Source organism: Vigna umbellata, chromosome 5 (assembly GCF_029865625.1).
Source record: "Vigna umbellata cultivar VRB3 chromosome 5, Vumbellata_1.0, whole genome shotgun sequence".
Taxonomy (NCBI): Eukaryota; Viridiplantae; Streptophyta; class Magnoliopsida; order Fabales; family Fabaceae; genus Vigna; species Vigna umbellata.
In genome coordinates this window covers 56,379,923-56,396,185 of record NC_142169.1, presented here as the reverse complement: position 1 = coordinate 56,396,185, position 16,263 = coordinate 56,379,923, and the positions used below count along the sequence as shown (strand labels likewise).

Here is a 16,263-nt window from a genome sequence, read left to right as displayed (position 1 = left end):
TAACTTAATGTATGCATGCTTGTGTCTTTGAATATGTCATTAATTGTATTTTAGAGTTAATAATGGCTACTTCCTCGAAATTCTGATATGTTTTAGAACTTAGAGAGATATTTGTGAGGTGTGTAGCAGTGCTGTTATAATCTCATTATTATCATGTTTCAGTTCAGTAATGTCGTCCCCTGCTCTGTTGTATTTCATGGTGTTAGGATATATTGCTTCTGTGTGATATTGTGGACTCTAACATTTGGAAAGAATAGAAAGTTCTTCATTTTATGTTCTTGAAGGTCTTCCAGTCCAAATATGCTCTATGGTCCAGAATCATGGTTTAATCCCCCTGATCTGGTCACAGGAAACTTCACGTCTAAATCTTAAGCATGATATCATATGTATGCCTTACCATTTCCTGAATACTAGCACTTTCCGAGTTATGTTTTTTTTTTGTTTTCTGTTGAGCTTGTTATTCTCCCGTGACCCACCTTTGTTGCTCCTGGACCACTCGTCCCCAATGTCGCTTTTCTAATAAATCCATGGTTAGTTAATCCCTTTTCCTTCAGATGATGCAAGCATTATACTGAAAAATACTCGCCAAGTGTTTGTTGATTTGTTCATACCAGTTGTACATAATATCAGAAAAATTATGTAGGAAGTGTACATATTGAGTTCTGATTTTGGGTTTATAAATTAAGAACTAGAAATTTATGGTTTATTATGTGTATTTTTCTGGTTGGTATATATATATATATATATATATATATATATATTAGTGCACTGGGTTTTATGATGTTTAGACCGTGACTGGATGTGCTTAGGTGTTTGGAAAACTTATATAAGGATCATCTTTAAACAACATAATGTTGATGCGGAATTAATATATACTTGAATATGTTGGATGAAATATGATGTAGGGAAATGATTATAGCGTTGCATATTCCCTGGTTGTTGTAGTTTTATGAATGGTTTCGAGATTCTTGAAAAGTCATTATGTGTGAATTGATGCTAGGATAGAATTTGTGGTTGTTATGTATGATTGAAAATATATGATTTCTGGAAATATAGTGGAATATTGGAGGAACCGAGAATGATGCTCTATTTCTCACTTTTGACATGCTAATCAAAGTATGATAAACTTGGTTGTAGTGTGAGTATGTTGTATGAAGAAAATTTACTGTTACCTGTGTTTTTTTTTATATACCAGTGCACACATTTTACAGAGAGTCTCACGCCCAGGTGCGACAAAGGGGGCGCCGGGCGCAACTTTATAGAGAGTCTCACATTCTGCAGCAGCCCAGCGCCCTGTTTTTTTTTTTGCCCTTCGGAAATTACCGAAGGCTTTTGCCCTTCGGTAATTACCGAAGGCTTTTGGCCCTCGGTAATTACCGAAGGGCGAAAGCCCTCGGTAAATGTTAGCGACAAGAGATTTACCGAGGGCTCTTTGACCGTCGATAAGCCTTCGGTAATTACCTTTTACCGACGGTTTTGGGTTGTTTCCGAGGGCTTCTGGCCTTCGGTAATGCCCTTCTTTTTTTGTAGTGATTCAACCACAAAAGTGAAAATAAAACAACCAAGACAACTCAAACCCACTCGCCCAATGCCAAAATTATGGCACCCAACGAAGCTCCCCTAGCGAACACAATCCATTCGTTAGGTGAGAGCCCAAACATGGAGCTTCTCCAACCTAGCGAGAAAGCTCACCCAACCCCTAAAACTTACTGCCAAACTCATATCTACTCGCTCAGCGAGCTACTAGCTCGCTTATCTATTATGTAGAATCCTGCAAAACACCAATCCTGCAAGATTTGCACCATTATGCAAGATTTGCACCATTCACTCTCACATCTTGTAACTCATAAACCTTCCTAAGTGCCTATAACTACTTTTTACCATTTCTAAACCTTTAATTAAGTTTACCAACTTTTTTCTAACTATACTTAACCTCTATTTTAATACTTAACATGAATTCATACTTATCTCATCTCTAAATTACTCCTTAAAAGCTAAAAATCCTATTTCATTCATTTCTCAACACATTTTGACCAATAAAGTGTCCAAACAAGTTCTAATTGACTGAGAAAGTGACCTAAAGTTACTAGTTTTCCCTTTCATCCCTTAACTCAACATTTCACTTATCAGAATCCCTTAAATTTAGTCCAAAGCAAGCATATCTAAGCTCAATTTTTATCTCTCAACTTGACATCACATTTTGACCATCTAAAAACTTATACCAGTTATAAAAGACATTATACCATTTATCAAACTTCAATACTACTCTACATTCATTACTCTAAAAATTGGCCTACCAAGACCCCTTAACTTGGACTATAATATGGTACAACAACCCCTTCTTTTTTCAACATACATTTTACCACAATTTTGCATTCAATCTTACTTCAAATTCAACATATAATATATGCATAAGTTAGGATGTTACAAAATAATTATTGAATGTTGGAAATTTCTTATGACAAAAATAAATTGTGGCTTTTGAACTGTTATGTTATTAGATATAAAGAATTATGTCGTGACTATTGTAGTTATACTTTTAAATCCAAAAAATTATTAAGAATTGGAAGTAATGATTTTATTCAAAAAATAATTTTCTGATAAATATTCTAAGAAATCAACAAAAACTGTTAAAACATTTTTAATGCACGAGTATATAATAACATCTTATTTTTCTTTGACTGAATCTTATCATATCATATAACTTTCAATATTTCTTGCAAGTTTGTGTTTAAGTAGTGAAATCTCGTGAAATATGTTTTTATAATTTTCTACAATTCAAAAAATAATTTAATTGTATAATTAAGTAGTTTTTAATACTAGAGACTTAAGATTCTATACAATATTCACATTTTCATCATACTCCATTACATACTCCAACGGATGTTTTCTTTTATAGGATTAAGTCTTAAATTAAATATCCTAATAAAATTTGCATTGAAAGTATCTTATAAAGGGAAAATACCAAATTATTGTACAAAAAAAAGGTTATTGATGATGTAAATATTTTGTCAATGAAGGTTTTCTCCATTTATCTTTTCAAGTGTAATTTATTGTGAAGAAATAGATGTAATAATATTTTAAAACTTTAATGAAATATTCACAATATTTTCTATTTTATCATTTTCATTTTTACACTATAACAAATATATACATGTAAACTAAACAAAAAATAGGTGAAATATAAAAATATTAAAAACATAAAAAGTATTTTTAAAAATTAAAAATAACATAAAAATAAAATAAAAATCTTTCTCAAATATATCAGTTAAAAAACAGAGAATAATCATAAATATCTAATTTATAAAGTTTAAAGTTCTTACCTGATTTTGATGAGTTCCTGAATCTAATTTATACAACTTTTATTTGAAGAAACAAGAGAATAAAAAAGAAAAAATAAAGATAAGAAATCCAATTCCTTAATTAGGGTTTTTTATATATTTTTTCTCAAAAGAACAATTGCGAGGAACGCAAACATTTATTACCATTACGACATCCACGAGTTTTCCAATATTTTGAGGGTCTCACACCGTCCTTAACTGCAATGCATTCAATCGTGTAATAAACACAAGAATAATAGTAACGAATATATAAAATGAAAAATAGATTTATGAAAGAAATCTACACAATTTTTAAAATATATAACGGTTTAAATTTAGTAAAAAAATATATGGAGAGACCTTATATTCAGTCAAAGAAACGTTTTGTTTGAATGCATGCTCTTTCAAAATAATATTAATTATCATTTTTAATTATAAGTTTGTCAAAGTAAGAAACAAAAATATTAAAAAAATTTAAGTAATAAATAAGATAGATAAAAGACATGGAAAAAAATATTTTAATGAAAGCAAGAAATTATTTAAATATAAGACAAAATAAAATAAAATAATATTAATGATTAGATTTGAGTAACAATATTGAGAAAAAAAATTAAAATAACTGTTGATTTAAAAATTTGAAATTATAGAAAAAAAGGTACACTATGTTGATATAAAATATTTTCACATTCAAAATTACTATTAATATTAGTAATACTACCTCACGTAATAATAAATTTATTTTGGGATAAAGTTTCCTTATACATCTTTGAAGAAACGATAAATACTTAAACACTCTTTTTCTATCATATTTGTATATATTTCGAAATTTTAATTACTTTAAAAAATTTTAATGATAAAGTTATAAGTAGATATAAAATAATTTTAATAAAAATATTAGTTATGTTTTAGTTTCTATATGTATTTATGAGGATTTTCATATATTTTTTTTTGCATTCTCACTTATAAAAATAGAGATCATATAAAGTAAAAAAATATTTAATCTAAACATATATTAATAACCTTAAATATTGTATTTTAAATATTTTTTTATTTTTAATTAATATTCTTTATAAAAAAAGGACATAACTAAGCTAATATTATTACTATTAGGCTTAATACCCTATTTTGTCCCTAGTTTCGTTCGAAAATGTCAAATTAGTCCATCCTTTAAAAAGTGATTAAATAATTTATGTTATCATTATGCCATCTTTATCTCACAATTTAGAAAGTTATTTAGCTGTTATTAAATTCACTAGAGATTTAAGTTATTTCTATACAATTTAACTTTTACCTGAACAAATGAAGTGATCACCTCATTCTTTTTAATACATTATATTCTTTCAAATTATTTAAAAGTGATTAAATAATAATATTTCCTCGTCCTCAAAAGGGTGAAATAAACAATGTTATTAGTTTATTAGCAAAAGAACAACCATATTAATTTAAAATTATATTTTTCAACGAGTAAATATAAAATAATATTAATACAACAGTTAATGTTTACCGTTTGCATTTATTTTCTGAGACACTTTCTCTATTTTGCTTCAATTCTCTCTCGCGAATGGCGTCACCTTCAAACTCGTCACAATATTTTCCCTCTCAAATGAAGAAGAAGAAGTTCACACCTTCCCAATGACACCACCCTTCACTCTCTCCCTCTCCCTCTTCGCCGTTTTCTCTATAACCGCCGTGCACGGCCTCGGCTCCGCCGCCACCGTCGCCGTCACATACGGCACCGCCACCGTCTGCGGTATCGTCGCCGGGGAGCTCCACCACCGCATTCAGTGCTCCAGGGACGGAAGGCGCGTCCCTCTCACACTCCCCAACTCCTCCTTCGATGCCATCTCTGGCGGCAGGAGCTTCTTCTGCGGCCTGCGCTCCGGCGGCCGGAGCCTCCACTGCTGGGACACTGCCGCCGCAGACGGTTCGCTCTGCCCCAAGAGGGTCTTCCACAGCGACGTGGTGCAGCTGGCCGACGTGGCAGTTGGTGATTCCCAGGTGTGCGCGAGGGAGGTGCAATCCGGTGTGGTGAGGTGCTGGAGAGGAAACAAGAGGGTCGAATTTTCTTCTCCCTCTGAGAGCTTAAGGTTTCGGAGTGTCACATGTGGTCGTGGTTTTTCATGTGGGATATTGAGAGAGAGCGGGAGGGTTGTGTGTTGGGGTGGTGGTGGTGGTGATGAGGGTGCATATATCAGTGGTGAGATTCAAAGAAAGTTTGAGAATTTTTCTATGTCGAGTTTGATTGCTGGGGTGTCTCATGCATGTGGTTTGACTCTTCACGGGGCTTTGGTTTGTGGAGGGAACAATCGTTCAGGTCAACTTGGAAACAGTGCTTTTTTAAGTTCTTTGGATTTTTCGGCTCTTGCTTTGGGAGAGGGTTTCACGTGTGGTATTAGGCGGAGGAATGGGATTGTTGTGTGTTGGGGTGGTGGTTTTGATAGTGATGTGGTGAAGGGTGTTTCTTTTGAGTCTCTTGTTGCTGGTTTGGATTATGTTTGTGGGTTGATGACTGGGAATTTGTCTGTAGTTTGTTGGGGTGGTAAGGGTGGGTTTGATGTGGCTAATGAGATTCCATTGGGAGAGATTCTCCCGGCTCCTTGTGTGGAGGGTGGATGTGGTAGCTCTTGTAGTACATATCCTGATTCTGATGCTCTTTGTCATGGGTCTGGGAGTATTTGTTATGATTGCCAAACTGAGGTTCCACTGGCTGTGCCATTGTTTCCACCACCATCATCACAAGTGCCTTCTTCACATGAAGGAAGAAACTTGAAGGAGTTTTTGGTGTTTCTGGTTGTTGGATCAGTTGGGGCTTTTGCGGGTCTATGTACTATTGTTTATTTCCTTTGGTTTAGTGCAAAGAGGGTTTTGGTGAGGAGAGAAGTAAGTAATAGTTCTGTGAAGCCTACAAGCTCGGAGAGTGATGCCTATGTGGATATAATCCCAATGCCTAATGTTGGTTCCAATGGAACAACCTTCAGAACTTTTTCTAGCAAAAGCCATGGGTCAAGAAGATTGAGGAGGCATAGGAGTGGTTCATCATCGAAGCATGTGGACAGGACCGAGAGTTTCTCATTGCGTGAACTGGCTACAGCCACTGACAATTTCTCATTGTATAATAAGATAGGTGCTGGTAGCTTCGGCAGTGTTTACAAAGGCATTCTAGGAGATGGTCGTGAAGTGGCCATTAAAAGAGGAGATACTAGTACTGTGAAGAAGAAATTTCAGGAGAAAGAAATTGCTTTTGATTCTGAATTGGCCATGCTGTCCCGGCTTCACCACAAGCATTTGGTGAGGCTAATTGGGTTCTGCGAGGAGAACGATGAGAGGCTTTTGGTCTATGAGTACATGAGCAATGGCTCACTTTATGACCATTTGCACGACAAAAACAATACAGAGAAGAGTAGCAGCATTTTAAATTCTTGGAAGATGCGGATCAAGGTTGCTTTGGGTGCTGCTAGGGGAATTGAATACATTCACAACTATGCTGTGCCACCCATTATTCACAGGGATATCAAGTCATCAAACATACTTTTGGACTCAAACTGGAATGCCAGAGTATCTGATTTTGGATTGTCACTAATTTGGCTCGAGAGTGAGCAAGAGTTGATGTCCACCAAGGCAGTTGGAACTGTTGGCTACATAGACCCTGAGTACTATGTGCTGAATGTGCTAACCACAAAGAGTGATGTGTATGGTTTAGGAGTGGTGATGCTGGAGCTTCTCACAGGAAAGAGAGCAGTGTTCAAAACTGAAGATGGGTCAAGCCCTATAGGGGTAGTGGAACACACAGGGCCAAAGATAGCATCAGGAGAGCTTTGGAGTGTGTTGGATTACAGAGTTGGACAGCCAGAAGTAAATGAGGTTGAGTCCCTTGAGATCATGGCTTACACTGCTATGCACTGTGTGAACATGGAGGGAAAAGAGAGGCCAGAAATGACTGACATAGTTGCTAACTTGGAGAGGGCATTGGCTTTCATTGAAGGCAGCCCTACCAGCATTTCCCTTGCTTCCTTCTCTGCCCCTCTTGAATGAAACCTCATCCTCTCATTCATTCATGAAATTCTTTTATTTATTTTTTCTTTACCTTTTACAGAATTATTCTTTGGATTGTACACCAATGAACTTTGTAGGGGAAAGCATAACAAGAATTTCTGATCTGAGATATAGAGAAAACAAAACAAAAGCATCAATATTGATGATCAATTTTCATCCTCAACCATTTTGCTCGACTTTTCAGTTTTCATGACTGCATAGTATCACAATTAACTATTGTATTTGTTTATAATATAACTTTTCACAAGATCAGATATAACGAAACAGCCACCACAATTAAAATAATAGGTTAAAACTTTGTAAGATAATTAGTTAAGCAACTGCAAAGTGAGTAGTTAGCAATTGATTACATGATTTTGGTATAACTGTGTAGTCTTGAGTGTTGTGTATGAAATAAAGAGGTAGGTGTTACTTGGGAGTTGTTGGACTTACTGAGTGAGGCCAGCTTATTTGGTTCTTCAGAAACCACCCAAAAGCACTAGCCATTCAGAAGGTAACAATTTTGAATAGATTTAATTAATTAATGAATGGTTCTGTCATCATCTTTTGCTTAGTTTAATTGCTGGCCATGGAGGCATGGGACATGCAGAATTAATTAGTGCTAAGGTAAGTCAAATGCTGCCAAATTTGAGATCAAAACCACGTTGGTGGCACATTGATTTTTAAGCCCATTTTCAACGCAACCAGCGGTCTTCATGCTTACACGCAACAGATGGTGATCTGTCCTAGATCAATGAATTGTATATGGATTTCTTTTTCAAGCATTCTTTGTTTCATATTAAATGTTCACCATTTATGCTCTTCTTATAGGTAAGCAATGGCCTTGAAAATAATATTTAGGGCTGTTTAAACAAGTTTCTTTGAAGAGTTTATAGAAGAAAAGTAGAATAAATTTCTTCTGGATAAGTTTTTTTGCACAACTTCTACATAAGTTATAACCAATTTTGTAGAGAAACTAAAATCACTTTTCTGAAATATGGTTAATTTTTAATAGAATTTGTTTCTCTATTTCATTTTCTTGCCAAATTAAAAGCATTATTTTTAGGCACAATTCTGAGAAGAAGATGCAAGTGCCAATCCAATGCAGTTTTTCGTTTTCTTTTTCATCTCATTTAGGCCATTCGGGTTGTGTTTAAGCCTTTTCTCTGTGGTGGGTTATTGCTGAGAAGATTAAGACCATTGACTTGAGAAGATGATACGAAGAAGTAACTCTGATGCAAAATCTGATACGTTTTCCTTATTTGAATTTTGTCTAACCATGATAAAATTCAATTCTATAAATTGGTTTAATTCATTGTTTTTCAGGCTCTGCAGCGTGTTCGATTTCATTGTCATCGTGATCTAAAATCAATCTAGAGTTTCTTTGCAGTTGTGTTTGATTCACATCATGGAGTTATAACTAATCTATGAATGTGCTTTTGGATAAATAACTGGAAGTCATGATATGTATTATCCAAAACGTGCCTGGGAACTTTCCCAATTAATTAGGAAATTCAGGTCAAGATCGATTTTGACCACTAATAGTTTATTTGATTCAGAATTTTGACCTCAGACTCAGATAGCTGTCAAGTGTGTGACACGAGTTGACTGGTTTTAATTGATTATTAGTACAATGATTATTTGATTAAAAAATTATTATTATATTTATAGTCATTAGCATATTAACACTGGCATGATTAATATAATATTAAATTGTTAAATTTTGAGTGACGTTGTTGTTGGGTTTCTATGGACTAAAAAAGTGTTTGTGGCATTGCTTGGTCTTGGAAACTTCCCCGTTATGGTTAATGGCCCAAACGTTTTTAATTTTTAGCTCATTTCTTTTCTTGATGCATTACTTGTTAGATTAGGAGATGCTGCTACAACTCAATATATGATATTTTTAGAAGTTTTCATCATTTTGGTACTTAAATCGTGTTGTTTATAGTGGCATGAATCCACTACGCTATAAAAAACTTGAGTGCCTTCTAAGAAAATTCTACACGGAAATTCACTAGAGTCACCATGTTTCAAGAATTTTGAAGTTCACAGAAACTCAACATTCATCCACTGCATGATACCACGTTCTCCTCCTTTAACAGTGGCGAACCCATTTAAACCATCTTGTGTGCAAGTGTTGTGAGATGATGCAAACAAAAAAAAATCCAATGTAAAGCTTGTTGATTATTAAATGTCTCATCCAAACTTTACTTATCAATGTCAAACAGTGGTACATAACATAACAGAAAATGTCAGAACAAGAATGCGAAATGCAGGATAACTGGGATTTTAAATATTATAATAAAAAATAAGGATTTAATTAAAGTAAACATGGGATAGTAATTTTTTTTAATAAGAAACATATTCCTATTGTTACTATCATTACTGCTATTAATGTGCATTGTTATTCAGTTTTAATACAATTTGACATCAATAATTATTATAATACGAAATCATAATTTAATATTTGATTAACAAAATTATTTTTTTATGTAGAATTATTGAAATATATAATATTTAATAAAAATTATACCTATCTCTCATAGATATCAGTGTTATTCGTGAACTCTTGAACCTGTGACAATTTTTTTATGACGAAAAGTTAGCAGTCACATCACGAAAACATTCACAGCGAATCAATACTAGCTGAAATTTTACTAAATTTACAATGTATGTTGCATCGGACTGATTCATCTTATTTTGGTTGTGATTAAGAAATTTACAAAAAGAAACAAAACAAAGTGCAACAAAAGAATGAAAGGATGATCTATTTCTAAAGCTAAATTTTGTAAATTATAACTACAAGGCACTATATTTTTACAAAAATTAAAAATGTGCAATTTGTTTTGATGTCAGGAACCGTGATTCCCTGTTGTTGGATATTGCACATCCTTAGTATTTTTGTGATGGTAAACTATAGATGAGATAACTCTATAGAGGTTTGAGATTGCAGGGAGGGGTTGGCGCATGGGATGCAGTTGATTTACGGAGAAACGCCCTCTGCTTGTCATCAGCATAGCAAAGCAGAGATTCTTCACAAACTTCCAAGGAAGTTGGTGGTGGAGTAGGCTTGAAGTCTTGAAGTTTTGAGTACTCAGAAATTAGGTGGAACATGTATTCATAAATTCGATCAATGGTCAAGCTTTCCATAAATTCCTGTCCTCTTTTCCCTATAGCCTCTGCCTGCAACAATACAAAAGCAACCATGTGAATGATCAAGTTCATTTGGGTACAGTTTCTCACACAACATTTTACAAGTTCAATAATTAAGGTATCCCAAAACTCACGGGTAAATTTTGTACCAAAATACTTTTGAATCATTTCATGTTGGTAAGTAGCATGACAATATCACGTTATCAGAGAAAAAGACACTAGATAATTATGGTTGGGCCTTTCATTATTTGTGTAGGGTCTATTAATTTATAACACGATAATATCATGTTCTTTACTGGTATGAGACAATCCTCTTTCCTGATAATCATGGTCTTGTGATTTTCAGACGAAAAAAGAATAGTTATCACATTCATTTTGAGCAGTTAAATTGAACATTCATTCCAATTTCCAACCATTTGAATTTGAAAATTTAACTACATAAAAAGAACAATCATAACGCAGAGGCTGAAATTTTACAGTGAACACAAAATACATGGGAGGGAAAAATAATTCTTTTCAAAAAACTTAAATGGCAGAAATAATGAACAATGAATAAATAAATACCTCCTCTAAGTGTTGATTTCCCCATTCTACAGCATACTTTATAGATGGACATAGCTTTAGGGGATCAACAGGCCAAAAGTTATGCTCTGGAACAAGGCCACGGCTGAAAAAATCTTCATACTGGGGTGCTATAAGTAATGCAACAGAATCGCAAGACAGAATATATTTCAAACTCACAGACCATGCATACCCTTCAGCATAGATCTTATACCTGTAGGAAAAAGGCATACAAGGTGACGAAAAGAGAAAATTGGGCAACACAATATGAAAAAGCCCTGGGAAATATGTTACTTTTCAGAATATGATATACATATAACCAAAAGACATCCAAATTTTGTGCAACTTTTTATTTTTTATGTTCTTGCTCAAATGAAGAATCCACTACAAGCTCTTCTACAATGTGCACCATTAACTGTTCAAAAGAATCCATATTTTGTTTGGTGTCCGTTGTGACCCATGTAATACTCACCGATGATTACACTGATCAGAAAGTCTTGACTCCTTAAAGCCTGCCTTAGCTGCTTCATCCCAATCCTGCAATGCAGATAAAAATGGTAAGCATGGAAAATTGAAATTACAAAACACAATTAAGGTCCTCGTTATATAAATCAATTTAATCGAACCTGACGCATAATTTGTGCTCCCCATTTCCTAGAATGATTACAGTTTAGTAACTCAACACGAATAGGAGATGAAACATCTGGGTTTCCTTTCCAGTATGCCCGTGGTATCTTATTTCTCCAACTAACCGCCTGAGAACCTCTCTTGATATCTGGGAACTCTTCACTCCAGGGTCGTATGTTTATCTCTGACCTGAGCAACAAATGTTCAACAGATTCATGGTTCAAGTCAAAACAAACACACCAAAATGATCAAGCTATGTTGCACCTTCTCACTAGACCATAGAACATCAACATAGTTAATTTACGTTAATCCTATGGTATGCTCTGTTTCTTTTTTAGATGTATTAACTAATACACACATAAGATGTATTAACTAATAAAATTTTCTAAATCAAAATAATAATATGCATTAAAGTTATGGACGATTATGGTAACACTCATATTATAATAGACAACAGCAGGAATTACACAGAAAAAAACAAGAGAAACATAGTTTAATTCAAATTAGCCCTAGTCCCATCCCAATTTCTTGAAACAAAGCATTGCTTTCCAGGGTTTGTCTGCAAACACACGCAAATAACAATGCACATGTCATTAAATTTAAGAACCAAAAAGTGCAATGTACATTCATCTAAAAGATGATTTTTTTTTTGGGGGGGAGATACCCAGATCCATTTAAGAAATTTCTACTTTTCAATAGATATTATTTCATTCCAACACAAAATTGGGAGAAACTTAAGAGATACAATTATTTATCAACCATAACACAGTCTTGAAGGTAAAGATGAATATAATATCTTTAAAAATACCCCTTACACAACAACCAAGTGGATTAAAAATCGAAGGCGTTGAATTGAATGACCCACACAAAGCAATAAGAAAAAGGTGGCATTTTGGCACAACCCCGTTGAAAATCTTACCAACCCCAGAAAGACCAATCCGGAAAAGGGATGTCAAAGTGTTCCTTTGTGGTGCAATACCGAAAGAGAGGCACGGGCATTCCTTGGTATTCAACCCTGTGAACGGTTGGCTTATCCATGCAATCAAACATCATATCCACATCAGGCACCTTTCCAGGGTATCTCTTCAGAAGCTGCAACAAACCCCACAGAGTGAACATCGCCCTACTCTGCACACACGCATAGTACCAATCCACAAACATCTTCCCGTCAACAATCACCACTCTGAACGCCGCGAGCCGCTGCGCCCCCGCCACGTGCCCCTTCGTGATCCGGCTCTCCATCCACGGCTCCAGGTCCCTCCGGATCGCCCCGAAAAAGTCCGGACACTCCCCCCCGCCGCCGGGGAACTTCCGCCGTTCTTCACCGCTCTCTCCGGCCGCATAACGGCACGTCAAATAGGAGCACTGTAGGATTTTGTACGCACGCTGCTGGCGAGTGTCCTCGTCAAAGGGCTTGTGAGGGAAAACGTGCCACGGCGTCGGTTCTAGGTTGTGACCCACCACCGTTCCGGTCCTTGAAACGACGTCGTCAACCTGTCCAACGAAATCACCCAGAGAAGGCAGAATGACTAAAAGCGTGAAAAAAAGTTACAAAGCAAATAAGGAAAGGAAAATGGGAAGTGGGCAAGGAAGAGAAAAAATGGGGTTGATGAAATTGAGGACCTTGTAGAGGAGAAGGCCGGTGAGGGAGAAAAGGGAGAGAGCAAGAACACAGGGAAGTAAGTACGCGGGGGAACGAGGGTTGTGTTTGGAAGGGAGTACCATGTTATAAGAAGAAAAAATTGAGAATGGCGAAGAAGAAGCACAATAAGAAAGAAGTAGAAGTAGAAGAAGAAGAAGAAAGAAAGTAGTTTTGGTGCATTGTTTGTTGAGGTGTTGAGTGGTGCATGCAATTAGTTGTGGAAAAGGCGGGGTCCTATTTTGAGAAGCTCTTATGTCTTTTTGGTTAGTTTTTGTTTATCTTTTTTCTCGTGGTGATGAAGGGTCCCTCTGCCCATTAGCATGAAATGCCACAGAAGTCAGGTGAAGAGGACACGTGGGTGAAATGAGATATTTTGTCTGGTGATGCATGATTGCATGACAGAGAAAATTTGGAGACACTCTCGTTTTAATTCTTACAAACACATGGTGGACAAGTTATGCCGCACCGAAACTCTAGTTATCACTGTATGGAGTTATTACATTTGGACGCTTCTTCAAACTTTCGTAGACAAGGAATGCCGCACCAAACACAGATCATCGCTTGAAGTATGTTTGGACCTTTCCTCAAATTTTACTACCTTGGACGCATCTTCAAAAGAATTCAAATATGAAACATGTCATGTATTCTAAATTTTAAGTTTAAAAAGGTTTACTTATCACAGTTAAAATTTCGTCTCAGTAGTACTATATCAAAATGTATTAAACTTTTTCCGTGTCAAGAGTTTATTTTCAATGATCCAATATATATGAATAAATTTTAATTTTTGTTGTAATTTTTATAATTTAAAATCAAATTAAATATAAAAAAAAGTCTGAGTTTGACAAGTATGGTTAAAATAAAGTCAAAATAACATGCAATAGTTTTTAACTTTAAAATACATGCTTTAAGAAGAATCAACCACTTAATTCTTTAAAATTATTTAAATATTTTTTAAAATGTAAAAGTTTTTAGATTATATTTTGTTACGTTGAGCTTGAATTTGGTCAAGGCTTGGAAATGAATATATGGTTATCTATAAATATGGTCAAATTCGTTTCTCATACGTAAAAATAGCAAACAAAATCAAAGCCGAAAAAAATTATCAAAATAATCTATTATCTTACACCGGTTATTATTATCATATGTATCCGTTACGGGGGAAAAATGTGACTTTTAGAATGAGGAGAATTTTGTTTTTAATTCTTTCATATAATGTGTATGAGAAGTTAAATTAAACTAAAGTTCTTATTTGTATTAATGTGATTTTGTATGATACGGTTTCCACACGTCTAATTAAACCGTGGAATTTATTTAACTTTCTTGAATTTCCTTTGCCATTTGGGACATGTGCAATCTTCTTCAATAATTCCATAAAAGGCAATTGTAAGTGTTAAACTCAAGATTAATCTTAATACCCTTTCTATCATAAATTAAAAAAAAAATTTGTTTCGGAATATAGGATCAAGGTTAACATTCAACGTCTAGAAGAGCATTTGAGGGATCCAAAAATTATCTATTGTTTCAAGTCTTTTTGTAGTAGTTTGTCCAAATTGTTAAGGGGTAGTTGTGCAAGACACTAATTAATATCAAAGTCAACTCAATGTTTGACCATTCATATATTAATGTCGCAGTAAATCCAATCATTTACCTTTCTACTTCAAACCTATATTTATAGATTATGAGAACCTTCCTACCTCAAACTATATTTCTGATTCTCGCGTGGGCTTGTGATTAGCGATGACCTAATTATGACCAAATTATTAGTAATCATACCTTATCTTTAAGTTGTTTAGTATTAGAATTAATTACCTCGACCATGACCGGACGGTCAGACTCTCTTGATTGTCCGATCATGGAGATGATTTACTTGTATATCTTCTTGACAGTTGGTTATTCGATTTATGACTGTCAAGACGATTATACCGTACATTTTATTTTACTAACACATACAATATATTTTATTTTACTAGTAGATTACTATTTAATTATACCGTACATTTTATTTTACTAGTAAATAAAATATATTTTATTTTACATAATAGATTACTATTTAATGTATGTTAATGGAAACTCAGATATATCAATGACAAAATAAAATTCATAGATTTTTTGAAAGATAAAATTTATTAGCTACAAAGATTTGTTCAACTTAACATATGTACACGTAATTTTAGCATTATGGAAAGAAATATAATGATAATATTGAAGTTTTGATTATATTATAAAAATAAAAAATGATTATGATGTACTTTGTTCAGGTGGAGAAAAGTCTAAGATAGAAACAGAAATACTCGTTACTAAATATAAACAACAAAACTACAATCAAATAAAATATAACATGAATAATTATTGTAAATATCTATCTAATTATAGATTTTGAATTATAGCTACGAATTTGATTATCGTAATTATTATTGAAAAGCACGTTTCTTAAATATCTAATTTGTGTTTATGTTGAATTGGTTGAGTATTATGGCCTACTCAGGACTTCACATGTACTCCTTAATTATTAATACAAATTAAAAGGGTGTTTTACTTATCATCGGCCTAACACTGGTACAAAAAGATTGTATGACGTCGGTGTTTTTCGCTCTTTCACGTCGAATTTGAGGTCGACGTTAAATTGATGTCGAATTTTAAAAATTCGACGTAAAGCAAATTAACGTTGAATTTTGTCAATATACGTACGACGTTAATCAACTTTTTTTTGTTTTGTTAACTAATTGTGATCTTTTTTTACAACTCTATGATACCTTAAAAATCATAAAAATAACAAATTTCAGATTTTGATATTTTATAAAGCATGAACTATAAACTTGTAGTGTAGTATATCAACAACAAACAACAATAATAAACAACAAACAAGTTCAATCAAACAAGAACAACAAACAAGTTCAACCAAACAATAAGTTAAAAAAAACAACAAAT

The 16,263-nt window shown here is 34.0% G+C and overlaps 1 protein-coding gene and 1 pseudogene across 1 annotated transcript; one reads left to right on the top strand and one right to left on the bottom strand.

The window, feature by feature from the left end:
• The first annotated feature begins 4,830 nt into the window (after positions 1–4,830).
• Positions 4,831–7,523, top strand: LOC124841271 (putative serine/threonine-protein kinase-like protein CCR3 pseudogene; annotated as a pseudogene).
• A 2,571-nt stretch (positions 7,524–10,094) lies between these two features.
• On the bottom strand, positions 10,095–13,900 carry LOC124841281 (O-glucosyltransferase rumi-like protein (DUF821)). The gene is made up of 6 exons (XM_047317526.2): positions 13,317–13,900; positions 12,613–13,187; positions 11,693–11,882; positions 11,539–11,603; positions 11,070–11,280; positions 10,095–10,535 (listed from the first exon to the last, which is right to left on the bottom strand). The coding sequence occupies exons 1-6, from the start codon at positions 13,416–13,418 to the stop codon at positions 10,284–10,286; spliced, it is 1,395 nt and encodes a 464-aa protein (XP_047173482.2). The 5' UTR covers positions 13,419–13,900; the 3' UTR covers positions 10,095–10,283.
• Positions 13,901–16,263: the final 2,363 nt, after the last annotated feature.